At 39.5% G+C, this 27,658-nt stretch overlaps 1 protein-coding gene across 1 annotated transcript in view; it reads right to left on the reverse strand.

Annotated features, from left to right (window-relative positions):
• Positions 1 to 27,658, reverse strand: part of dlgap2b (discs, large (Drosophila) homolog-associated protein 2b) — a 118,099-nt gene that overhangs the window by 35,646 nt on the left and 54,795 nt on the right. Inside the window, exons 2-6 of the mRNA XM_084737077.1 lie at positions 25,522 to 26,678; positions 12,572 to 12,789; positions 9,226 to 9,379; positions 6,371 to 6,590; positions 1,974 to 2,753 (exon numbers count right to left, since the gene is read on the reverse strand). Coding sequence (XP_084593203.1) covers positions 1,974 to 2,753; positions 6,371 to 6,590; positions 9,226 to 9,379; positions 12,572 to 12,789; positions 25,522 to 26,607 — 2,458 coding nt within the window. The 5' untranslated portion in view covers positions 26,608 to 26,678. The remainder of the gene's footprint in view (positions 1 to 1,973; positions 2,754 to 6,370; positions 6,591 to 9,225; positions 9,380 to 12,571; positions 12,790 to 25,521; positions 26,679 to 27,658) is intronic.

Genomic DNA, 27,658 nt, shown 5'->3' on the forward strand with positions numbered 1-27,658 from the left:
CATTTCAGTCAGGGGTCTGATACATACAGGCTTCCCATGGTTCTGTGCTGCAGTGATCGTCCAAAGATAAGTGCTGCTGTCAAGCGTGGAGATGTTTGTTGTTGGCCTCAGTTCCATGGGCCTCAGTATTAACTTTGGTACGCCATGTTGGTACAATGGGACAATGGAGTAGATGAGTGGTTGAGGGGAATGCCGGTGGCAAATGAGCAACTATTATTTTATGAGTTACAGACAAAATGAGGAATTAGCCAAATATAGCAGATGATTGAGGGCTCCCACCCAGTAAGGTTTGACAGGAGCCCAGCTAAGCCATCACTAGTGAGGCGGTGTTAGTACATTCAGCGGTACTATACTGCACCTCTGGGGACATGTCGGAGAGGTAGAGGCCCTCAGCGGCTCTGATTGTCTACTTATAGGGACCAATGTTTCTCTGTTATCTTTCAGCAGTGATGAACCACCCCGGCATGAAAAATTCCATCATTACTAGAGAAATGTGGCATTTTAAAAAAGGTGAATATGGTAGAATTTATTCCCCTAAACATAATTTACCAAACAATCAATCCAACTCTATATTTGTTAGACCTTTTACTTTAAAAGAAAAATGAATGGATAGGTAAGACACTTAACTAAACATTTAACAACCTTCAGTCACCACTGCACAAAAAACAATAGGCGAAACACTGGTATGAACTACCAACTTCCTTATGAGGTGCACAAACAGCTGGGTGATCAACATGATGAGATGGAGACAGACCTCGAAGACTGGAAAAAGTGCTGTGTTTGGTTTAGAACCACAATTACTACTACAACCCCTCTCAGCGCTGTCAGAAATCAGTATGTCTATAACTGCAAACAGTACAAGTATTTAATATAAGTTTCTCTATATACAAAATGGTACATTTATATACATATACAGAGTTTGGACATGAATGCAGTTTGTGCAGGAATGAACTGAAGCCAATACATTCATACTTCATGATCACTGTGAATTCCCCTTACTGTTTTCCTCACATGCTGTTAGACTTAGATAAGTCGGTCACAAATGATTCATCGTAAACAATTTTAGCCAGGGACTAAGTCCACAAAGCTCTGAGACAGTGTCATCCATACAGTATTCCAGAGGATTAGGCTTTTACAAATTTTATATGGGTTATTATAAGTTGTTGTCAGCACTATCTACTGGTAATTAAATTATTACAGTTACTTAGTTCACCCAGTTTGCCATTGAGAAAACCTTTGTTGGAAATTTTCAAAATGCCCATTTCAACTGGAACTGGCTACAGATGGATGAAGGCCATGGCAAAGGAATGCTTTGATTAGAGTAACTAAAACGTAAATTATATATCAATATATTCATAAATAATGTATTCATCTTTGATGCATTCATTAAAAAACTAGGGTTTATAAAGTTATTCACAGTATTTTTTCAGTATACTTAGGTGCTTAAGAGAATGTTTCTACATGAAGAGAAACTGGAATGAACATGAGCTATTCAAATTCATTTCAGAAACAGACCAACTTATGCCTCCCCTCACACTGACTGATTATTGAGTTTTATCATTAAATGACCCTCAGATTTTTGATCATGTTTACTTAATTGACTTTTCCTCTGAAGGTTGATTATTTAAGACAGTGGAGGGAATATGATGCTGCACTTGTTGGCACTTGAGGATCTAAACATCAGTCACATTCTCTCACATTCTTGTCACCTCATTCAGGTGTGAAACAAATCATTCTCTTTTATTCCATGGCTAAGCAAGACACTTGTTTAAAGATTGCTTGAACAACATTGTGACCTGTTCAAGAGATGACAGACTCTGTGTCTGCATAGAGTAAAGGGACATCTAACAACAGCACTGCCCTGCCTTTCGTGGTAAATGTCAGGTTTCTACCCTGGCTTCCTCGTCTCATTTTACAGTATGCGTAGAATGGGAATGATTAGAATGACATAGACAGATATGACATGGGCCCACTGGTGTACTTCCTGCTCCACAGTTCTAGACTGGCGCTTCTGTGACCACCGGTGTGGCCACATGTCTCTGGCTGCTTGTAGGTCTTTTGCTTTTTGTTGATCTCCCATGGGAAGTCCTCTATTGGAATTGGGCTGGCAGGGCTGCCAGACCCCTCTGGCGTGGTCTCAGGGGTTCCCTCTATAATCTCTATTCGTGGTGGGTCCATCAAATCCATAATACTGAAGGGTGCTGGCTCTGGTTGGCACATCACGGACTTGTCCTCTGTATTCTGTCGAACAGACCAGCTTGAGCCTGCTTGAATTCCTATGGACACTCTGTCATCTGTTTGTGTGGTGCTGTCGCTGCAAGGCTCCCGGCACAAAGTCCACATGTTGTAGCACTGAGTAAAGTTGAAAAAGTTGCTGTTGAAAGTCTTCAGTTCTCCACAGACATCTCTACGCAGCTCTGCCAGCTCATAGCGCATTGCTGAGATTTCATCCTTCCACTGCATGTTGAAGGCAGCAACCATGTTAGCGGACTCTTTAAAGGCCTGAATGGCCTGAGGGACTGGTGGCTCAGAGGTGGATATGGGTGAGGCAGAAGGAACCCTGTATGAAGGCGGGGATGCGGGTGGGACGGAGATGGCTGTTACGGTGGAGCTAGTACTGTGCTGGCTGCGAGCAGCAGCAGTCTCTCTCTCCAGCCTCTCCAGCTCCGCATAGGCAGAGGAGCTAGCACCGTCATCATCCTCTATCATGTCGTCATTTAGTAAAGAGGTCCCATCCACAACATCATATCCCTCTGGAAGACAAATTTGAATATGCAAACAGAAGGACATTCAAAGTGAAAGGAACAGCTGGAGTGCGATTTGATTTGGATTCTTAACTAGAAAATAAACACATATCTATGGAAAACATACAGTATGTGAGTGGTAAACTTCGATCCTTCAGTTCATCAGACCCAATGATTTCCTATTTGGTTCTAAAGATTTAAGGGTTAAATCAAGAGTGAGCACCCACCATGGACTGGTGTGCTGCTGTGACTACGTCTACACCAGAGTTATACAAACCAAGAGCTAACTGTGTAGTGTCATAAAATCACAAAATTACAAATGTGAAGAGATCATTTGTCCATTTTGGTCAATGTAAGTATAAATTCATAATGACATGTTTTTGGATGTTTTGGGTCAGTACCTTTTTATATATTTACTCTCTGTGATGTCCAAGTATTGCCTTTTATGAAAATCCAAAATGGTGTAGATGGTCAACTCCACATATTTAGAGCTACATTCTGCCAGAGCTGCCACAGAATATACAGCACCCCTTTTGAAATAGGTTCTTGAGTGTGTTAACTTAGCTAAGGCAATAATGATTGGCATTAAACTCACATACCGTAGGCTTTTCACAATGTTTTTACACTGCCTTCTCAGTCATATCAAGGCTTCTTTCCATCTTTTCACTGCACAGCACAGCAAAGAGTGGAATTAAACATGAAATACATCAATCATTATCAAATCATGAATCCATTTTCTGAGAACCCTTTTCTCAAAACATATCAAAATGTTTCTCAGTGACTTGAAATTTGTGCCATTTTGTGCAAAAGAAAAGATGTAAAGGGAATAGAAGAATCACAACCCACTGGGTCAAGAAGCAGATATGAACCCTATTGAACATATCAGGTCCAAGGTGGCTGATTAGACCATGTGGAGTTAGTAACCCGGTGAGGGGAGGGGTCACTCCCCCCTTCAGGGCTGCACCAGGGAGAGGCTGCAATCCCACAGTCAAAGACAGCTGACAGACTCAATGCCAAGGGTTAGACTTTGCCACACGTGGCCTTTTTAAAAGAAGTCAGATTTTCATGGAAAGAAAAAAAATAAAGTTTACACATGTACAGCAGACAGATGCTGCTCTCACAAATGATTGGAGACAGTGGCAATGCGATAACATTCAGTGCTACTTTATGGTTACGATATGAAAACATTCCGAAAGGTTTGGGAAGTACATCTCTCATACATTAACACTTACAAAGTGATCTAAGCACACTTAAAATAGAGACATGGCAAACAACTCACAAAAGCCAGCATCACATTCATCACTGAAATCAATATTCAGAGGGATAAATGTTTTAAGAAGGAATCAAAGTGTCTGAGTTTTTGTGAGTTGTTTGGAACCATGTTTGCTACCTAGGATAACATAATGAGATATTTCTACCAACTATATATATATATATATATATGTATATATAAATTATATGTATCTATTATTTCTACTGAGAAGGCAGTGCAAAAACACACATATACATAGATATATGTATGCGTGTCAACATTAAAATACCTGCAACAATCATCACTGATGCCTCCAGTTGTTCTTTCGCCCTGGTTATCCTTCAAGAGATGGGTGGTCAAATGGAGAGGGGTTTGCTGCTCGTCTGCCCTATGGAGCATCATGGGATCCCTTCCCCACTCAAGGGTCCACTAGCCTCACACGGGGTTTCATTCATAAGCCGCTTACAGGTGAATTATAAACTAGTACTGAATATTAACGTATAAACATGATTCCAGGAATCCATGTTTTTCTTAGCCAAAATAGCCAGGATAAGTTACTTTAATTTAAGGGCCACTTTTCCCTCAGAACAGTGCAAATAGTACACCAAAGTAAATATATTATTTACAGTATAACTTGATAGGGAGGTGACAGTACTGTATACAACTAATCAACCATCCAGGGGACCCTTCCTCTGGGTGTCTATAACCTTATCTGACATATTATAATTATTGCATCATGCCAATCTTCAAAGTACAACTTCACAACATATTGTACAGTCAACTGCTTGTTTTAGTCCATTATAGAACTGACAGATTTGGAGCAGAGAGCTAAATGAATAGAGTTCAGCAAATAAGACAGTGGGATTGGAGAACACTCTTTTATCCTCAGTACTTCTGTCACATCGAAGAAATCGTAGATGGAAACCCAATTGAAGATGAAAGGATTCCAAAAAAAAAAAAAACAAAAGTCCAGATTGCACAAGAAAACAAAGCCCACAAAATGAGTAAAAGTGCAAATGTCTCCAATATTAAATTGACAGAAAAGTGTACAAAAACAATAAAAAAAATCCAGGTCATAATATTTAAAAAATGCATGTAATTAAAGAAAAATGTTTCAATAGGGTTCATAGCTTTACTCTTGCAAGTAAACACCAAATGCACTTAGTGAGGGAGTTACTGCAAAGACGACTCTGCTTGCACAAAGAACCTGAAATTCTAATTTTAAGAATATATTGCTTGCACCGTGTCGCACAAAATCTTGAAATACTCATATTAAATAAGCAGCATGTAATACCAATAAATATGCAAGAGTCCATAAACAAAATTTGCTCCTTTCAGAAAATCATTTTCAAAACATGTTTGGATCCACTGTCATAGACATTGTTGCTTACAATGAAATATCACCAATAAAATTAAATTAGCTTAACTGAAATCTTGGAGTTAAAGATGAAAGCCGTTAAGAAACTTAAGAAAGTCCTGTAATTAACTTTACATACCATTCATTAATTATTTTGACTGAGACCGTTCCTCAAAAACTTGAGTTTCATGCAACACAATACAACAATACTGCAAACAATCAAAGATTGTGCTTCTCAAAGTGGATGAATATACAATCAGTGGACAGTTCCTTTGTGCAACCAGCACGTGTGTGTGTGCATGTGTTCTAGTCTCTAAAGGTTGTTGACTTACCTTAATTTGGTTACGAGATTTTTTTTTGTTTGTTTGTTTGTTTTTTGTTTGTTTTAATTTTATGAGGTCAATTGCAAGGTCAGTTACAAAGCATATGCTAACGTGTTGGTGTAACAGAGCAGGGGGAGGACAGGCAGAAGGCTTCTCCAGTGCCCTCTTAACACAAATATGTCAACAACCTGGCCCGTTTCAGTCTTCACCCCTCCCTAAGTAACTCACACGCTTCGCACAACACATATATAACACCACAGTTTAACATGCTTAGGGTAGGGACTGTTCCTCTTAGGCATGCCATGTAATGTGGCTGTGCTGTGTTGTGGTATTGTGTACCGTGAGCGTGTGTTGCCATCGGAGTGTTAATGCGACCCTCCCACCCTTAATCCTAGTCTACAGCTTGGCAACACCACAAGTGACCAACCAGAAGCTTGGCTAATGATGCATGAATCGTGCAAAGTAACACACAAGCGAGTCCATCTAAACAATCGGGAGTATGCAGAGGCAAAAACAAACACACGCACACCATAGCTTCCAAAGAAAATAACTGGAATCATTCAGCCCGGCATCTCTGAAGCTCAAGGGTTCCCCACTGTACATATGTAGGTATGTCAAGTTTGTGCGCATGTATAGGATGTATGAGGATATGTAGTCTAAGCCCTCTCTCACTTGGGGGGGGGGATTGTTTTACCTGTTGTGGATCTGAGAGTTGAAGTGACAGTGGAGGATGTCATTGAAGGCAAGCAGTCGTCATCTTGGGAATAACCAGCCTGAATAGCACGGAGGTAACTGTGGCTTCGAGTGCGGAACGAACCAGGCAGGTCCAAGGCCTCCATGGCCTGGGATTCTACTTCACTAAAAACGGACTCGCAAACTGACTCAAACTGGCCATTGATCTCAGTCTCACTCACCTGAGAGACAAAAACAGGAATAGCAGTCCTTAATTTTTCCTCTTCCTTTCTCTTTCTCACTTTGATTCTTCCCCTTTGCACAGCAAATATGAAGGAGTGTTAGCATAAGGAAATGCCACTGTCAATTCCGACCTTAAACTGAATAAATGTCAAGATCAAATGAAAAAAAGGCAGATGACAATAAGAAACAATCAGAAAAAATATTCAACATGTATTAAAAAGCATTCCAACCACCACATACCCCAATACCCCCAAAAAGATGTATACTCTATGTTCCTACACAGGAATTAGGAAAACATGCCACAGTCTCAATTATCTCTCTCGTAGCTCTCACAAGTCTCTTAGAAACATTTAAAATTATTCTAGCTGACACAAGATGAATTCATTTGTTAATTTCAAGATCTTTCTACCAAATCATATCACTATATAAAGGAGCTATATCCAATTCTGTTCTATCCTACCATGTCCCCTTCTGTCCACATAATCTCCCTTTCACTGTCTAACATTACATTAAAGAAGAGAGCTGGCTTTCACTGTTATTTAAGACCTTTTTCAATTTATTATCAGTATTATTAAACTGTGTCTTAGTACACACAGGAGTAAGCTGATTGTACAGTCCTTCTTTTGGGCAAAATCACTTGCCCCTTCATATGGAGGTTTTCTTGCTGTGTCACAAATCTTCTTAAGAACCACGTCCTGCGCCACCATGGAGGTCCAAAACAGACTTGCAAAATTGATCCAACTGTATAGATTCATAACAGGATATGAAAAAGGCAAAAACCTGATAAGGGTGTTGTGTAAAGGTAGTTTAGACATTAAGTTGCTGTGTGCTCTGTCTAGCACTAGTGTCTACTTCTAAACATTGGTTGTAGTAAAAATAACCTTCAGTTAATTAAAAAAAAATGCTGCTTTTTGGGGTTGTTTGCTAGTTAATTAGCTCTCATGCAACCCCACCAAGAGATTGCCAAATTGTTTATAAGTGGCCTATTTGAGGTATCCTTGGACCAAGTCAGAATGCACTGATATGAATATGATATCTCAGTTTCTCAGTCATGTACAATTTGTTTCATTATGAGCCTGTTTACCTGTCTGTATTAACATGCGTCTTGGGTGATCTGATCACAAGTGGAAAGCTCTGAGTGCAACATTTCACACCCAGCATTAAAATGCATCTCCCCCTTAAGAAACAAAGCATCTCCACATGCATCTGGAGTGAACACTTGTGATTGGATCTCACTTCCCTGCTTTATATGCAATAAACACAAAGCAACATTATTTCCATTTGCAAAGACTAAACGTGTTGTGTTGTTTTTACCTTGTTTTTTTAAGAAAGAAACACCTTAAAGTATAACATTTGCCAAATATACAAGAAACCCAAAATAATTTGTTGCTGATAGCGTCTTCCACTGTTTATAAAGTTTCTTCTTACTCACAAAATTTAAGAAAGTTTGGCGACTTGGGAAACAAGGAAGTAGCCTATAATAGTTACTGTTTACTGTATTTGCAAAATCTGACGTTTAACAATCAATAAAACATCTTCATTCATAGATTTGGTGTAAATGTTGAAATCAGTTCAAACAGTAAGCTCTAACAGCACACACTTAAGACAGGAGGAGCCACCAGTAGAGTGATGCAGAGACTGACAGTGTTTTTTAGGAAGGAAGGAAAAAAGGAAGAAACAACTTAATGTATTGCATTTAATGGAGAATTTGCATGAAGGCACAAATAATTACAAATGCTCTGGCATTTTCACAAAGTTTACATTTGTCCTCACTCAACAAGTCTCAAAACTGCATATTTTTTTATAGAGGCATGGGATATTGCAGTTACTAGTTAAATGATGAAATCAGTAGGAACAGACTGTGACAAAAATATCCGCTGCTTATCTTGGAAGGTAAGAGAGCCCAAACAGGTAATTTGCATTACAGTGAGCCAAAGGGTTTACTTACAGGATGTCAGTTGAGCAGGCAGTCCGTCAATTTGGCCCAGGACACATTGCGAACACACTGCTCAAAGAATTTGGCCACGTTCGGGTCTGGGCGATCGTTTTTCAATGTGTCTTGCATGCATTCACACCTGTACTTAGAGCTGTCCACTTGTGATTGCATCACCCAGGACGCATGTTAATACAAGGTATATGCAGGCTCTTAATCACAAAACTCTAAACATCATTAGACTGTATCTAGAGCTGATTCAGAGGTGTACAGTCAGTGAAAGCATCAATTCCTTGTCCAAAAACGCACAAATTACTTATGCCCATTGACTTCAGCTGAGACAGGCAAGGTTCTGTCTGCTAAACAATCAGCTGTGGACCTCCAATATGGACACCTGTAGATGACTCTGTAATGTCCTCTGCACCAGTGTTTCTCAATCCTGGTCCTGTCTCCCTGCTCCAACAAACCTGATTAAAATGATCAGCTCATCATCAAGCCTCTGCAGAAGCCTGATAACGGCCTAATCATTTGAATCAGGAGTGTTGGAGCAGGGAAACATCCAAAGCATGCAGGGCAGTGGTCCCTGAGGACCAGGATTGAGAAATAATGCTCTACACAAAGCTACAGCATACAAAGCAACATAAGCTCTACTTCATGTCTCCAGGTGTTGCCTCTGTGCCATGCATGTGTTTGAGACTCACCTGGCTGACGCAGCTAGCCTGACTGAGGGTGCTGACGGCGCGCATGTAGCTCTGGTTGCGAGAGCGGAAGGGCGGGGGATGAAAGGCTGCAGGGTCCAGTGTGACACTAGGGTGGGGTCGCATATCTCTTGTGGTTTGCAAGTGGTAGCCCTGGCTGAACAAGGACAGGGGGTAGGGGTAGATACGATTGCATAGTTCAAAAGCCATACATCGAACATTACAGGATGACAGTGTACTTGACAAATCTACTAGCTAGCATCTATGGACATGGTCTGACTTCTGTATGAAATAATTCATGATTAAGTATTTCCAAAATGATCCAAAATGTCCAAAATGAATATCAGCCAAAGTGAATATCAGCCACTTGGATGACTCATCTCCCCATGACATTATCTGAACTGCTGGGATCAACATTGAGCTATTTTTAATGACTGGAGTTGTTAGCTTGTAGTCTAGCTAGAAGTGTCCTATGAGAAAAGAGTGAGTCTTCCATCTTGAAACTGTAGAGAGCATGTGTATGGTGTGTCGCTAGTTCTTATTAGAAAAACAATGAAAGCCAGGAGCTGCAATAATAACAGATTATTACATTCTCCACTAGAGCCTACAAAACAAGAGGGCTGATTTGTTTGTGGACAAAAGCTGAAGTGTTCAGAACCCTGCTGAGATGATGGTAACAAAAATAGCACAGGGCACTAAGTGGCAGTAGGGATGACGAATGCATGACGCCTCCCCAGGTTCACAGAATTTGGCTAAATCTGAAAGCCACACTGCCTGAAAATAGACAGTCACAGGGAACAATAAGCTGAGTGAAAACAAGATGAGAAACAATAAGCGTAGTAGGAATGTGAAAGTTAAGCAATATCATCCTCTGGGTCATACTTGAATATGAGGTAGTTTGTACTGGTTTACTAGGCAACAGATACACATCAGCACAGAGATGATGAAGAAATAATTAGAAAGTAACAGAACACCCCCTGAAAATCTTGTCTTTGCTGACCCCCAGTGGTTCATCTTTTCACCTTGCTGCAGTCAAGTACAGGTGGATCCACAACCCGGTGACATTACTGTCCGGTGTGGTTACAGGTTAAACGGACCTGAAACTGTCAACCAGGGCAGAAGAATGATGCGTTTCAGCCTGATATTAAGGTACTCTTTAGGTAAAGATAGTGCACCCCAAGAGGTCAAATTTTACTTTTGTAAAAATCAGGCTCATTGATTTACAATATGGTGGCCACCAGCTGTTTATATTATGACACTATTATTATTAATGCAAACATTTTCAACAAAAACCTGAAACCTCTAATAAAGTAAGATTGCAAGGCTGTTAGATATCCCTAATATACTAGTAACTGAGTTTGTTCCCCATGATTGACTTTTCTTAATGCAAAACAAAAAATATATAAATATGTCTTAGGCCTGATAAAACGATAGCAGTTTGTATCGGTGATAGACACATCATCAAGAGTAATAAGAAAGTAGTTTGATAAAATGTTCAATAGTGCCATACACAGGCAATCATTTAACAGGTGTGCTGATGGGTTGCACCATCAACACATGAGAAACAGCGAGGAGTAACAAAATGAATCCAGCTAAAAACAGACAGACAGGTCAGCTCACCAGTATGGCAGGTTTTTTTTTTTTTTTTTTTTTTAATTACTGAAGTTGGGCAACTGCCAGAGGGTGAGGGGCAACTACGCGAACACCATTGTGTGTAATCTGTGCAGGGATACCATCCTGACCAAGACCACTAATACAACAAACTTATTTTATCACCTTCACTGCCTTTGGAAGACACAACGTGTCATCAGTTATGACCTACATAATTAATAATTATCAATATCGATTGGTATGAAACTTCACTCTAGTGATAGACTTTTCAGCTATATCGCAGAGGCCTAATATTTCAGGTACTATGATATATTCTCAACACTTTGTTCTATCACTGTTCAAACACGTCTACCTCCTTCTGTTTCTCATTTTACAGTGAATCTTTAACACAGAGTCAGTAACTTAAAGGTATACCCCTCCATGTGTCAACAATTCCTCTATCCAGTAAACCCAGAAACATTTTAGCTTGCTCTCTCGAGTCTGACATTGTATAAATGTGACAGTTTTGCTACAGACTTGTCAACAACACTGTGATAAGATGTTGTGCAAATATTGGAACTAGCAGATGAAAAAGGTCACAAACACAAAACCTATTTGGCACTGCAGTGTTCAGCAAAGCACTATTTTACCTGATCTCATGAAACAGGTGTGGATTGAATACTTAGCCAATGTTGTTATAAGATAAGCCAACAAGGAAGTAGAGCTAAGCTCTAAATAACACTGATAGAATTATCCAGGCATGCATAAAATGATAGAAGAAACAATAACAAAAACTCAACTGATCATTTTGTTGCCAAGCAACTTCACTTGGAATTACCAAATAATGTGAAACCTCTTCAAATCTCTCAGGGACAGCTGATCAAAAAGCATCATCAGCATGCAACAGTTTTATTTGGACAGCATATAGACAAACCTGTGAGTCAGTGCACGATGTTCCGGATTTTTAGGAACATAAAAGACTGAGGCTGTGAGTTAAAACATTTATTCAAGGCAAGGTTTAGGATTTGTACAAACCAATATAAATGCTCTTCCTGCAAACTCCTCTTAAAATACCAAATATATTTTCACAAGAGTTTTTGTTTCAGAGACACTTACAGCCGCATGCTGTTGAAGTGTAAATCAGTTGTGCATGAATCTACCATTTGTTTCTCTAAAATTCACAACAACTCCAAGAGTTAATGCTTATTCATTTTACTAAAATATTAGTTATTATCCATATAGTAGCAGCACAAGTGTGTGAAGTAATTTGCATACGGTCCTGAAAGAAAGATCTTATTGTAGGGTAGACACACTACCTCAAATACAGCAGGCTTTTAAATTACAATTTCACAATGGTAAAGGGCTCCTTGGTTGATGATGGGCTGCCATCACATCCATCAGTCAACCCTAGTTCCAGCACATTCAGAATCATTCCCTTTTTTTGCCATTAGTATTTAACAGACATTTCTCTATGCGCCCCAAATACATACATTTAAAAAATGAAATTGATATCATAAATGTGCAATAACTAGTCAACTAATTTAACTAATGACTACTCCAGTAAGATAATCTTTAGATACATTTCTAAACTGACGAAATTCAAATGCAATGTGTCCTTTTGTTTAATTTTGCCTTAATTTCAGCATCAGCCCCCTGAGCACCCATCAATCATTTAATGATTTCATGAAAAGAATTGGAATATACTGAAATCAACACGTAGCTTTGACATCAATATATTATACTAGGCAGTCAGGCCTACCTTTGGGAGTCTAAATGGGGTCTCTGCATGGCTGATTTGAGGACGAGAGCATCAGGCCGAATGGCCTTCTGTGGGGAGGTCTTAGGGCTGGCGTCCGAATCACCACTTTCATCATCCACCTCTCCCATAGCTTTAACATAGCTACTGCTGCGCATCCGCCGACATGGGATCTCCTCGTCCTTATCACCAGGGTATCCACTCCACTCATCCTGGGGCACCTATGGGAGATAAAATGCCTGTGTTTAACACTATATAGACATTCATAACCGTAAGGTTATAATACTGTAAGATGTTATTTGTTTACTTGGGCCAGCATCTATGCTGACTTCTTAAACCATGGGGGACTACAGATGTAACAATGGGTTGTCCTGTACAGAGACAGGGGAGGCAGGTTTTTCCCTAAACAGAAAATTAAGCTGATTCACATCCCTGGTTTCAAGGTTCAGGTCTATTTCATTCCCTCTCCAATTAAAGTTTAACCTTGGACAAAACCACAGTATCTGATTCTTATGGGTGGAGTTGAAGCAAAGTTCCTATCTGCAACCATGAAGAAGCACTTTGTATTATTTGAAAAACATGAACTACTGTTGGTGAAATGGCTTAAACCAATGAATCTATGGAACTTGACAACTGAAGGAACAGTTGCAGTTTAATGTTCGATAATGATGGTACATTCATACATACATACATTCTTATTGGTGAATATTATTAAATTGTCATCTTATTACTTCAAGCAGACAAACAGAAACATTTTCCTTGTATTTGGCGCAAAATAGGCAGACTTGAGAATAGTTATGAATTTGTCTGCCATCGTTTTTCTTATTACTGCATGGCATGGGCCCCAGGAGGCCCACAAAGAAGCTGCTTCACCATGCTCTGTCCATCGTTTTGAAAAATTCAAACACATTCTCTGTTTCTCTCCATAGTGCTGAAAAATTAAGACATATTGTCTTTTTATGAAATAGTCGCCTATTTCCTACACTGCATTTGCTATTAAGTGTCCAAATTCTGAATGTCAAATGTGTAAAATTTATGCAGTCTGTGATATGCAGAAAAATGTTTGCACATTTTGAAACCTGTCAGTGACAAAACCTTAGTAGGGTGTGTATTGTGTAAATTGCCTCTTCTTTCTTGAAGAATTTTAGTATTTTTCTAGTTGTTTGTTAGCCAGGTAAGTGTGAAAATTGTGTTAGATAAGCACTTGGATAATCTTCCATGTTAACTCCAAACATGGCCGGTGCAAGTACCAGGTAAGATAGCCAAAAGAGACATCTGTCAACAACAGTATTTTTCAAATATTTGAATCACATTAATTTGGTGCAAAAAGAAAGCTTATGTTGCATAGCTTCAGAATTCATAATTGATAGAATAACAGGTTTAACATGAAAAATTAAGTGTTTTTAGACTTTATGGCCTACATACTTTTGACTGTAGGATCGGTTGTTTTTTGTAACTATGGGGTAATTTTTTAGTTAGACTTGTCTGCAGTCTGTGTGATTATCTTTAACTGGGCTTCTGCAATACACCCACAACTGGCATTTTGATTTTAATGCTGTTCCTCAAGAACCCTACTTCAAATACCAAATGTGTTTTTACCAGTTTTTGTTTCAGAGACACTTACAGTAGCATGCAGTTGAAGTATAAGTTAGTTGTGTGCAAATTTTTCATTTATTTAGTCACTCCCCAAAGGTTAATACTAGTTATTAAGTTAATACTAATACTAGAAGTATGTGAAGTTGTTTACATGCAAAGTACTGATATGCACTATCATTGCTCATGGTAATTTGGGTGCTGATTTATAAAGGTTTGAAGAATATTGATGTAGCATTGGTGATGTCACTCTTAAGTTTCAGACTGTATTGAAGGATCAATTGTGTTTTGTAAGTTTAGGATAATTTACTAGCTTGAGTTGTTTCTTTGGCTCTGAATGAACGCAGGTCTTCTACTGTGCCAAACATAAAAAAAAACAAAAAAAAAAACAGATATTTTATCTTCCACCGGGGACGAGAATGGTCATATGTTTGCTATGCTGTCATTCAATAAATGCACAAAAAACAAAAAGATGCCAGCAAAAGAGCCTACAGGGGTGTATTTACACATGAGCAGCCAGGGAACCTGCTGTGTCCTGTCATTTTGTTGGAGAAATACATCTCCTTGCTGCTGTCCAATCCAGTGGCCTTTTATCTCTATCCGGTGTTGACAAATTACCCCAAGTATCTGTGGTAAGTTCAAAATGTAAATTAAGCTAGCTTGCATGTTTCTGTATGTAGCCTATTATGCTCACCTTTCTCTGGTTATGTTTTCAGTTGCTAGTAATATATTTTTTGTTATAGTGTAGCTTGGTTACTCTGCACTGTGACAACAATGATATTGCTAGAAAGTGACAACAGCTTGGGGAAAGTGAGTATAATCATTATGATGGTTACATATGTTATAAAGTAACTGCAACATGATGGATTTTTTTCCCTTCTCCTAAGATTAAGTATACTGAAGACCCCATGGGGGTGAACTTCCTTTGCTCCATGTTGCTATGGATTTATAAAGTAGGCAGCACTGAGGCAATCTACACAAACTCTCTAATTCTGGCCTAGAGGCAAAAGAAATCATGTCCATGATAGGGCAAAAATGTGAATCGTCCCTGTAATCTTACTGGCACCTTAACTACAAGGGGAGAATATACTGGAGCAACATCCTTGCCTCTGGCACCGCACAGTTAAAATGCACCTGTTAAATACAAGTCTGCTTCAACAACAGAACAATTAATGGTAATATCCAGTAAGTGTTGATAAATACCCCAGTCTGTAAGCATACTTTCCACTGTTTCTCTGTATTGCTGCATCTGTGTGTTGCTTGGCAACCATTCTACTCAGTGTTGCTGAAGAACTACATTGCTCGGCAGAAGAATGAGTGTTTGTTATTAACAAATTATCGCATTTTTGTTGCAGCGTGTTCATTTTATTAAACCTTGCCTGGCATATGTTGTAACCATTTCATGAATGCACTAAGCCATGCAAGGCCGTGGTTTCCACTTATTTTCTTTCTCTTTCTAAAATCACTGTTACCCACAGCTTCTGTGTTGTGCCTAACAACACCACTTAGCTGTTCTAAAATCACTGTAAACCACAGCCTCGCGTGGCTTATTGCTTTAATGTGCCATATTTTCGGGTGACAAAGATTCAAGTTAACCCCAGTTCATTAAACTTCCCTCATTTGCTGTTCTAATCAACCTTTGTCAGCTAGGTCTTTCTCTGCAAAATCTTTTGCTGCACTAAGAGCTGTGGGTTTTGCACCTCTGACAGCAGCAACAACAGTTTGTGGAATAAACACAAAAATTGGGTAGCCAATGTTTATTAGCCTGACACTGCCTGGAAGTGTGTGGGAGAGTGTAAGTGAAGGCTCTGTCCCATTTGTATTCTTTCGACTAGTGGGTGGTAATAACAAGGAGCACTGCATCCTGTGAGAGAACTGGTCATGCACTGTGGATATTTAGTATACACAGAGAAATACATTGATAGTGCTGTGGGTTAGAAGCAGAAACTTGGCAGCAAGGCTCATGTAGATCAGATAATATGTTTTTGTTATGTTTACCAAGATGTTTAAACTGTAGAGTGCTGGATCAAAAGTAAGACTATTGCATTTACAGCAGAGGTGTGTACTTGAGTCACATAATTGCAACCCAACTTGGACTTTAATACCAATGACTCGTGACCTTGCCCCAAGACCAAAGCCTAAAAACTATTATGTAAAGAATGTACCATAAATCAGTTAATTTCCTGAATCAGCTAACATTAACACTATTCATTCTCAGCAAGTCGACAGTTTCCTAAATCCACTTTGTTTGAACTAATCCGACAGTATCCAATCAAGTTGCAGGCGAGAGGCATTAAGCTCCATTTGGAAAAATGACACACAAACACTAAGCAGAGGTCAACAAAGTACAAATAGAAGTGTAAAAACAGTTTGAAAATTACAGAGACAATAACTTCCAATTTCATTCGACATATGAAGTTACACAAAGAATGGTTAAGTCGAAGCTCTGTCGTTAAAATGACATTACATTTGGTGAAGGCTTGAGACTGACTTGGTAACTGCATTCACTTTAGTGGTAGAAAAAAAAACTTTTTTTAATGTTTTAGGACACTACAAACTCCTGACAGAGAACTTTTAATGAATTCTAATCGGTATCAAGTTTCCCAGTTTTACCAATTAAAATATATCAGCAGTATGTCAGCATTTCAACAACTATATAACTTTAATAATAATATCCACAATCTACCTTTCCATTCATTTATTTTAATGAGATTCATCAGCACATTTCAAAAAGGAGCTCAAATACTACTTTACATCTGCAGGCTCATCAAACCAGTTGAATGGGAAGGGCAAAACCAGCTTTTGAGAACAGCAGTCATATTTCAAATCAAAACATGGGCATACTTAATTCAAGGACTTGTTAAAAAAAAAAAAAGGATTAATAGAATTTGCCTCACGCTCTTGGCGGTGATGCACTTTGTGTAGTTTTATGCTTGCACAGCAAAGGCTGCCAATCATACCCCTGAGGCCTAGCAGCTTTAACTTTTTAAATCAGCACACTATCATTAATGGCACAGCATCACTGCTAATACAAAAAAACATATGAGCTCTTAATTTAGCTTTGACTGACAGCCAAAGGAGCACTGCATGTGTTTTTGACATACTGTGCCTTAAAATCAATATCAAGTAACGTGTGAAACTATGGAAACCATCAGCCTTTAACTACATATATGATCACAGCCATGACATCATGTAGCTTGAATGGCGTTTCCTGTTTAGTCTAATAATTGTAACAGTGACTGTTCTTAACATAACAGCATCAGGATTAACATAGTGATTAAGTGATTGTGTGCTAATTACTGTACACTGTGTGGTGTTCTGCTGCAAATGTCTACACATAACTGAGTGCTCGTGTATTGAAAAACCAGCAGGTTTAAAATAGATGTTGTTGTGATAGAAATCAAGGTAGAATACATCCAGTTCAACACTTAAAAAGATATTGCCCTCAGTATTTTTGATTGTCTGTTTATATTTAAGTTCGCCTTATTTTACTGAGCTTGAGCTGTAATTGATATTGACTAGTCATATTATTCACAGGATCAATGCACCATGACACAATGAGGTTTTGTGATCCTGAAGATTTACGATGGCAGTGTGTCACACACTACATGCTCTGGCACAGTATTGATCAGGCAAGTACAACACTGTGTCACAGTATGTGGTGTCGCTGTAGCAGTTGTCCCAAAGGATGGGGCAGCCTTAGCTCTCGAAACAACAGCCCCAGGCGCAGGGCTGTCCCTAATGATCTGCCTGTTACTTACTTTACCCAATCATAGAGCTGTTTCTCTGCCACAATCACTGAACTGTTCACAGTAAGCAGAGTAGCTGATACCACCCCCCCAAACCCCCCTTTTTTTTACGCCTAGAGGTAGAGTAATGCTTTCTCTGTCACTTCTGTTCTCACTATCTGTTCTTGTCTGCCATCTACCCCACTCTCAGTCTTTCCTTTAACACCCAATATCCTCTCTGACTTGATGGCTGGCCTCAGCAGGGCAGACAGGTGAAGGACTTGACAGAATCAGGCACTCAGGTGAAAACGATGAACATTTTTCTCCTCTATGGGAGGTGGCAAATGGGAAAACTTAGAAAGATTTAGAGATGCTAATAATAGCACCCATTGCTTTCCACCATCATTAATCTAGTATATTTTACTCAGATGTTTTCCCCAAACGTTTTTGTAGCCTAGATGAAAAGCGCTCTGAAGCATTTAGACCATATGCTACTAGAACTCTCCTTTGAAAGTAAAACAAATGAACTTCTTTTGGGCAGTATGGCTCACTGCCTCAGCACTGAACACCACATTTCGGTATGCAACAGCAAAGTAGGAAAGTGAATGATGATCATTTGGTTTTCTTATGTTGTAACATTAGGTTGCAGATCCACAGATTGCCACAGATTCCCGAGATCAATTGGAATCTGATTCACAAGGTCCCGATTTAATTCAGTTTCTGATTTGATTCAATTCCATTCCATTCCATATTGATTCTTTAAGGGATATTTCAGTTACAATAGCATTTTTTCTTAGATATGAAAGAGATTTCCAGAGAACTAATGCTGTTAATTGTACAACCTACCTAACCTGCATTTTTAAAAGTTTTAATGTTTACATTTAGAAGCGACTCTACAGTGGTTACTGGGAATGGTCACAGGTCAGATTATCCTAGCTTCATTGTAAATAAACAGTTAAAAGAAAAAAAGTTTGATTTTTAGATGGATTAGACATAGATTGTTTGCTGCTTGCTCATTCAGTCAGTGGTCAGTCAGATGAGCCCTAAATAACAGATTTCCACTCCCCTCACAAAACCTCTGTGATACATGTCAGTTAGGCTACACTTTGTGGCCAGAGAAAGTCTCCTAAATAACAAACGCTGGTGGCTGAAGTGCTGCTGAAGATCAGGAGAAACTAGCTAAGTCAGTGTTTCTCCACCACTGTGACTCATGTTAAAATACAGTGGTGTAGGCTTACAGCTATGGACAGTTTACGAGGTAGGCAGGTTTATTCCTAATAACAAGATTATATATTTGTCCCTGTTGTCACCCAAAGCCTTGTCTTTAAAATTACAGATTAGCTTGTAATGTATCATGCATGATGTATGCACATGCTACATGCATGATAATGATAATGCAGCAGGCTGAGAAAGAAAAGAAATATATTATAAGAAATACATTCATTTGAAATTTTGTATTATATGAATTATACATTTTTAAATTCATTTATTTCATTTTTAAAATTTGGGGAGATTCCTTATTAGAGGGATCTTGAGTACCACAAGCGGTACTAGTACCGTAGGTTGAGAAACAAGGTGCTACATCACAGCCTTATACACTGAAAAACCTTTTTTTTTCTTTTTAGCTACCTATCTAATGTCAATCTGTTAGTTGACCTTAAAGCTTAACGCATCCATGGGAAAAGGCATATATTAAAAGACTGATCTCAGATTTTATGAACTGATATCAGATCGTTAAAATGAGGGTTGATTTGAATTGTTAAATCTTTTTTTTTTTTTTTTTTACTCAGACCTTGTTATCTGCTTGAAAAAGATAAGGGGGTACTTCCCGACCCTGCCTAATTTGGGAAGGCAACATGAAAATTAGCTGGCCTGCTTCTGTCTTCCTTCAAAGACCTATCAGTAAAATTATCACGCACACTAATCTGCTGTGCATACATTTATCCTCTCCCTCATGAGTGGAATAAAATACAGCAATTGTCTGGAAACTAAATTAATCAGGCTTAAAGACAGCAATAAAGTAAAAGAATCATTTTCCTCCTAATGCACGGCCATTGATCGTCTGGGGCTGTAGTTAACAAGACAGCCATCACTCATGGAAACATTGCGCTAGCTCATTAGCATTACCTTATTACTGTGCTCATTTGAGGCTATACCTGAACGAACATGTTCAGCTGACCTCTTAGGCAGCTAGATGGGCAAGCTGCTTTACACTATCATTCCTTACAACTAAACACTGACTATACTTTGTTTGAAAATATCCTTGGGATAAAGCATCTTCTCATTGCAGAGGAGGGTTTTGTGAGACCATGAAGCAGATGTTAAAGTGAGTCACTGACCTGTAAGAACAGGCAGAACAATCTGTAGCTCATAAGTGAATGGGTCCTGCAATGTTCCTCTGTCTCTGTATGCTAGTTGTTGGTCGCTGAAGTGGTGAGATATCTTATTTGTGACAGTGAATGCAGTATACTGAATTCAGAATTTTGTGTTTTTCGTACACATCTTTGTTTTCATTGGCCCATTTGAGTTGTAATTTGTTACTTCCACCCCTAGAGAGCAATGTAGAGTATTACCCAAATCTGTCACCATAATTTTACCTGGAGCACGTACTTAAAGGTAAATGCCCTGTTGGTTTATTTGGGCAAACAGTATCACACTCTGTAAATACAGGATGCCCCAAGAGACATAATTTGTTGCAATGGCTGCTGTATATCATAGAGAGGACAACAGCTCAACCTTTAGGGATGTTACAGTTGATACTGTAATGGAGACATCAAGAGGAGACATATTTCCTCCCCAGATAATCCTTTCAAGTTGCCTGCCATAGCCTGAGAGATTTCATTATTACTCTAAAGGGAAAGCACTGCATTGGCTACATTTCAGACAAGGAAGGGCAAGAACATATGATTGATTGAAGCTAGATGATTTATAGAATGCTGCAGAAACCTTGTACAGTTTGCATTTACTGCACACTCAATACTGTTTCTCACCTTCAAAACATGCCTCTGGATCTTGGGACTGGGCCAAACCATGATTTATTTACACTTTGTTTATTTACCCAGCTTAATCCTGCTAACATGAAGTATTTCTCTTACACAGGAGACCTGGCCAAGTTAGCGATAGAAGACCTCTCATAATTAGTCAGCTTCAGAAATGTTGAATAAAATGTGAAAGAAAGTCATTCAACTACAAAAAGTAAAGTAGAAAGAAAAACTATTAAATGCTATCCATCATTCTTTGTAGACTCAGAATGATGGATAGCAGGCCTGCAAATTTCTTTAATTTATCCAGTCTACATATGAAGTAAATTATTAGCTTTTCAGCACAATAGTTCAAAGAGTAATTTGTAAGATCACCATGGTAGACTGTCACAATACACAATATCTCTGCACTGAGCCTAATTTAAAACTTACAAATTATGCTTTATGGTCATAAATTATTACGGAATTCTTTATCCCTTACTGGAGGGCTTATTCCTGTACCTTCTCTGTGTCAGTTGATGTTTAATGATCCTTGAGATTTTCACATAATGTTTAGTTTTTTTTGTTGTTGTTGTTGTTTTTTCACCATGTGAAAGCTGCAATTGGCAACATCATTTATTAACTCTAATAAGAGATGTTATTGTTGTTATTTTTGCCAATATCTGATGCATATGTTTTCCAACTCATTATGGCCGATAACAATATGAGCACATTTTTTCCATCTAATTGCAGAGAACATCAAGTCAGTTCTTTTCAAAATGTACACATTCACTGAACAAAGTAACTAACTGCCAACTAGCTAACTCTCTGTTCTTCACAATTTGACAATTCAGGGTTGACAGCAAAAACAATTGGCTCCTCCTTGCTTGACCAATGCTGAGTAATTATTGCCAACCACAACTTTGCTGTTCCTTTTGGACACTTAAAGAAACCTCTCCAATGCAGACATATATGTGTCACTTGCACATAATTAAAGTAATTTATTGGCCTTCCATATCTGCAGAAATGTTCAGTTTTGGCCACTGCAGTATTTCATTTTAAGGCATTGATCTCCACTACCAATCATGTGCCAGAATTATTGTGCATCCCCAGTTATAGTTTTGATTTAAATAACTAATAATTTAGACAATTGCATGTGTCTATAAGTGCCTTTGTATTTAGTTGGCCCTGCTCCAAAGTGGGGTAGCCCCAAACTTGCCAGGGTTATCCCCTGAAAACTGACGAAACCCAGGGCTAAAAGATTAGAAGAAGATATTCAGCCAGGTTAATGAAAAACACCTTTCTGGGTGTACAGAGGCTTCAACCCAGAGCTAGAAAAAGGACATTGTGAATCATATAGCCCTGGGCTTAGCTTAACCCTGGGTTAACGACGTGTGTGTGAAAAGGGGTTAAGTTATCCTAGGGTAACTCTTAGCCCTGGGCTGAGGATAACCCTGGGCTAAGAATATGCAGTGTAAGAAGCCCTATGGTGACTCAGTACGAAGAAGGGACATCTGGACTTTATGTGTCTTGGTTACTTTCTTACTCTCTGTTTGGCTCTGTGATGTTGTTTTTTACATCAGACACATCTAGCCAAATAGAACAGATGTTACTTTGCTAGTCAGCAACAATGACTAAAAAAATTGATGTTCTGCCTCAAACCCAGTAAAATGCATGTTCATGTTTGGTGCCTCATTTGGTGGGTGGGGCTGCTTGGAGCGATATGAAGCAACAGAGAGAGGAGAAGGTCCTGCATTATGTATGTTCACATAGATCGTTTTCACAGCAGCCTTCTTGAAATGAAATAGTTGGGAAAAATCAGGTGTTACCAGCAATACTAATTAAAATTCCATTCCATTCAGGTCAAAAAGAGTCACGGTGCTGCTATTTGGCATGTTGGCTCACTGGAAAGGACTTATTTCACTGAATGGAATGGAACCTCAATTAGCATCTTCACTAAAACCTTTGTTTGTCCTACTATTTCATATTAACATGGCTGCTGTGAAAAAAGTCTGCAGTTTTAACAGTCATTTTGTTACACATAAGCTTCATCCTACAACAGAGGCTGTTGAGTTTAGTGAAGACTTGACACCTACTGAAACGAGATTATGTCAACAACTGGCCCAACGCAGACCTGTCCTGCTCATCACAAGTGAACACAGACCTAAAGGACCCAGACACATCAAACAGATAAAATCCGATGAGCACACAGAGTGTTGACCACGACGCCTGTGTACAGATCTCCCCTCACTTATTCCACTGAATGAGGCTCTCAGTGTGGACATGCTCGGTGCAGAATGTGCCCATGTGGCAGCTGCAGGGTCTCTGCCTGCTGACACATAAGCTTGTCAACTGCGAGTGAAAGAGCCTCTGTATTGACAGAGTCTTTCTGTCCACATGGCACACAAACAACTGCAGTTTGTGTGTCTTCGTGTGATCGTGCCGTCCATGCACGACAGTGCATGCACTGGACAGATATTCAACCTCTTCTCCCTCACCAAGCATGGACAGGAATGTGTCTATTACCTAACTATTTATGCGGTTTATATGTGTACAGCACCATTCAAATCCACTGTCATTAGTTAAAAAAAAGGAAAAAAGGCAAAACAGATATGCATTTAACTCAGTTTTCCTTTTTTTAATTTTATTTAGGTGCAAGTGCAAGTGTGGCCATCGCATTTTTGCAAATTTGGTGATTGAGTGACGTATAAGCACAAATCTAACAGGGTGCAATGTGCAAAAAGGGACAGAGCAGTATGAATGCAATGTTGGTAGGAATCATACATCATCTTCTAGGGCAGCTGGGGCAAGCTTTAATAATGGCCAATCCTCTCATCCCCATTACACGTAGTAGACCATTTCATAATGGGCTGAGAGGGGAGTCCAGGCCAACTTTTCCTAAGAGAATGTTCTTGGGAGGTGCAGACATACAGCTAGCCCCCTAAATAAGTTATGAAGGCCTGATGATGCCTCCTTTTTTTTTTTTTAGTTTAATCAGATTTCAGAAGGCACTGGAATCCCTGTCACTATGTTGCCATCATTTGTATATCTTAGGTCTTTTTCATGTTAAGCAATTTAAAACAGGAATTTATTGAGCTTACAGTGCTGTACTCAATGTGAGTCACTCTAGATGAGAGCATTTGCTAAGTGCTGAATAGAAAAACTGAAAAGAAACTGAATCAAAGATAGTTGAAACCCCCCGAATTTGGCTTTTGACTGCATTCTTGAAGCCAGTACCTGTGGCTAAACTAGTTCAGTCTCTTAATGTGTCAGCGGGGTAGCAAAGGCCTAAAAAGCTGTGTTATTTTTATTTTGGTGCACAACCTCCTACATAACCTCTGGTTAAGATACCACACCTGTGTGTTTTCTGCATTTCAGTCTAGCTCAGGTAGCCCTTTATTCTCAGTGTCTTCCACCATGACATTGATTGACTCAATTGATCTCTACATCTTAATAGACAGTAGCTCCCTGAGGTGACTACACAAAAGGGAATCCTGGTTAAATATATTGGCTTTTCACACTGGACACTGTAATTGCCCTCAGGAGAATAACAGAAAGAAAGGTGGAATCTGAAAGGCCTCCCTGGCAGAATTTCTAATCAATACATCAATCACTACATTTTACTCAGTAGGGCCTCTATGGGGATGAGTGGATATTGATCTCAATTATTGTTTGTTATATTTTCAGAGAGAATTTTAGTATTTCTATGCATTTACTGCCCTTACTATCTACCTCTTAAATTCAGCCATGAAATGCTCTTTTGCTGAAATGCATGACAGTATGTATGTTTTGGGGTCTAACGTGACGATGCCATGATTGTTTTAAAAGAGAGCACCTTGGAGTTTTGGGATTTTTGTGTCCATGTATATCCTTATCCAAAGAGCACCTCAAACAAACTTAATTTGAGTCCAGGAAGCTCTTTACTCCAACATTTTTTATATAAACGGTGTTAATTTATGGTGATGTACACCAGGAGTAGCAGACACACAGAAGTATGCACACATATATCCATTTCAATAGCTTCAAATAGGACTGGGCAGTAGGGCTTATAAAAAATATCTTGATATTTTTAGTCTATGCAATATATATATTTATCTAAACATTTTCTCTACGATAGCATTATGTAAATTCTCAGATAGTGATGATGCTTTGCCATGGATTAAACTACCTAACAGTATATAAAGTAGGGCTGGATGATAGGGATCAAATATCACAACATTTTTGACCAAGTATCTCTATCAATAGTGCGAAAATGTTGTAGGGATGACTATTATGCTTTCACAAAATGTGAACACAATGATTTTTGATCATTTTTGATAATCAGTAATGTGAATGTTGTCACTAGGTGGGTAAAGACAAATAGCGTAACAGCTAATAAGTTCAGGAAATCACATCACTGTGCTGTAGACCAGCATTTAAAATCAGAAAAGGACAAGACTTATGACATATCATGATCTAAGACCATATCCAGTCTCATATCTCAATATCAATATAATATCAATATATTGTCAAGCCCTGCCTCCAAACACTTAAGTCTACCATTCACATACAGTATAAGACAAAGAGCCTTAATCCATTTTTTTAATGTATTAATATTGTGTTTTTCTCCTGTCTTCTCTATTTTTTCCATTTCTGTCCTTTTAAAACATAAATTAAGTAAAGTAACACTCACCTGCAGGTAGTGACATGTCCGCGATGAAGGCTTGAGGTCCGTGTGCATCATGGGTTTCTCTAGATTAAGCGATGACTTCCTATAGGCCTCCTTGGCCTGGCTGACTGTCAGTGTCGACCAAGAGCTCCTCTTCATGAATTTGCCCTCTGGCGCCATGGCCATGCTCTCACAAGCCGAGCACTTGACATCATTGTTACTCTTAGAGGTCTTGAGTGACAGGTCTCCAAAGTGGTGGCTGTGCATGGAATCTGGGTAACAGTGGCTGACATGTTCCCCGTGGTGCCGCGACATGACACTGGGTGTGCGGTAGGTGCTGTCACTATCCAAGTTGTCATCGGAGCTCCACCAGCCGCCCGAACGGTGCTTGCGTTCTTTGCTCTTGCTCCTCTTGCTACCATGTTTGGTGGAGTGGTGGCCATGATGGTGATAACCTGCTCCTCCTCCACCTCCTACCATATCACCTTTTGTGCCATTCATCTTGGATGATCCCTCCAGGGAGTGGGACTTGGTGAAGAGCTTCTGGACAGAATGAACAAGGTGTCTGATGCGGCCTGGGCTCTCGCTGCGTTGCTCAGTGGTGGTGGAGGTGCGCTGGTACTGTAACGTGTGGAAGCCATCGCGGTGTAGTGGCAGTTGTTTCTCAAACTGGTCTAGTAGGTTTGCAGGAAGGCGGTTGCTCTTGGTGCCGGCGAGATGGGAGGAGGCAGCCGCCGCGGCTGCAGCAGCAGCAACAGCTGGGGAGGTGGCAGAGGCTGTGATGGCAGCGCAGTCATCCCGTGTAGCTGAGTCATAATACTGAGAGCTGTAGTGCATTCTGGGGAAGGTGCTGCTGGAGATGTGGTCAGATGCAGCAGCTGGGGGCATCATGACAGGGGACATCATCATGCAGTCAGAGTGGATGGAGCTGCGCGGCGAGTAGCGGTGGTGGAAGTCCATGGGGCAGCTCTCTGTGGGGCTGAGCAGGTAGGACGAGTGGCGGGATTCAGAGCCATGGTGAGTGTGGACGTCATGGACGTGGGGGTCATAGTCCAAGCCATAGGGTAAAGGGATCTGGTGCTGGGAGCGGCTGCCCGATAAGCCCTTCATGTTCCTGGCTGGAGGGAGGCGTCTGCCTTCATTGAACTTTCGAGACGGGGACCAAGGTGAAAACTTCTGGTCTGTTTCAGAGGAGAGGAAAGAGAACAAAACGAAGAAATAAGATAAATGGGAGTTGGAGTGAGAATTGCTCTGAACAGCCTTTAGCCTTTTTTCTGTTTTCAGTCCAAATCCCCATAAGCTGAAATTGCTATTGTGGTTCTCCTTCCAATTACAAGCGAGAACATGACAGATAAGTACTCTTATGGGATACTCTTCGAATTCATCCGACATTCTCAATGACAAGAAATCTCTTTATCTCAGAAACATTTTATGTGCATGTACATAAATATACATAAATATTACATCCTCCCATTTTATGCTGTTCCCAGTGCAGTATACACAGAGGGATCTATAATGCAAGTGAACATTCTTGCAAAGGAGAAAAGTTATTACAGTATTACAGTACACATAAAAGTCAGATTACTAACCAAGAATTACAATTCTTAACTACGGAGCTTTGTTGTTAGTTGAAGTTATTAACCTCTCTAATTAAGTCAGTAAAGTGGGTTAACCTGCACTATGAACAGAAAAACAGTATGGAGGTACCACTGTGCTTCTTATAATACAGTACAAAGGCAGAGATATATTTCTCTTTTAAGGCAAGCAGAACTCCTTTTTCTTCCTCTACAACAAAGGGTTTGTACTTATTTTTAATGAAACACCATGTGTCAAATCTCATCTCATCTGAAAAGAACAAGTTCCACTTCTGCCCTTAAAACAACGTGGAGGTTTTAAAGCTCCATGAAAGAGAATTCACTTCTAATGTATAATTTGTCGTAGAGTGCTGATTTTCTCCTTCAAGCTATGATGACTTGAATAATCCTGAATATTTTTTACACATGGTTGATTTTATTGTTTTCTGTTAGGGTAAATCTTTGTAGAGTGAGTTCAATTTCTATATGTATGGGCCAATAAAGAGTATACTACATAGGGAAAAAAAATTCAGTAAGACATGTATATAGCATAGACAGTGCCCTATCTGGGGGGCTTTGGGCTTTAT

This window comes from Lutjanus erythropterus, chromosome 15 (genome assembly GCF_056507025.1).
Source record: "Lutjanus erythropterus isolate fLutEry1 chromosome 15, fLutEry1.hap2, whole genome shotgun sequence".
Lineage (NCBI taxonomy): Eukaryota > Metazoa > Chordata > Actinopteri > Lutjaniformes > Lutjanidae > Lutjanus > Lutjanus erythropterus.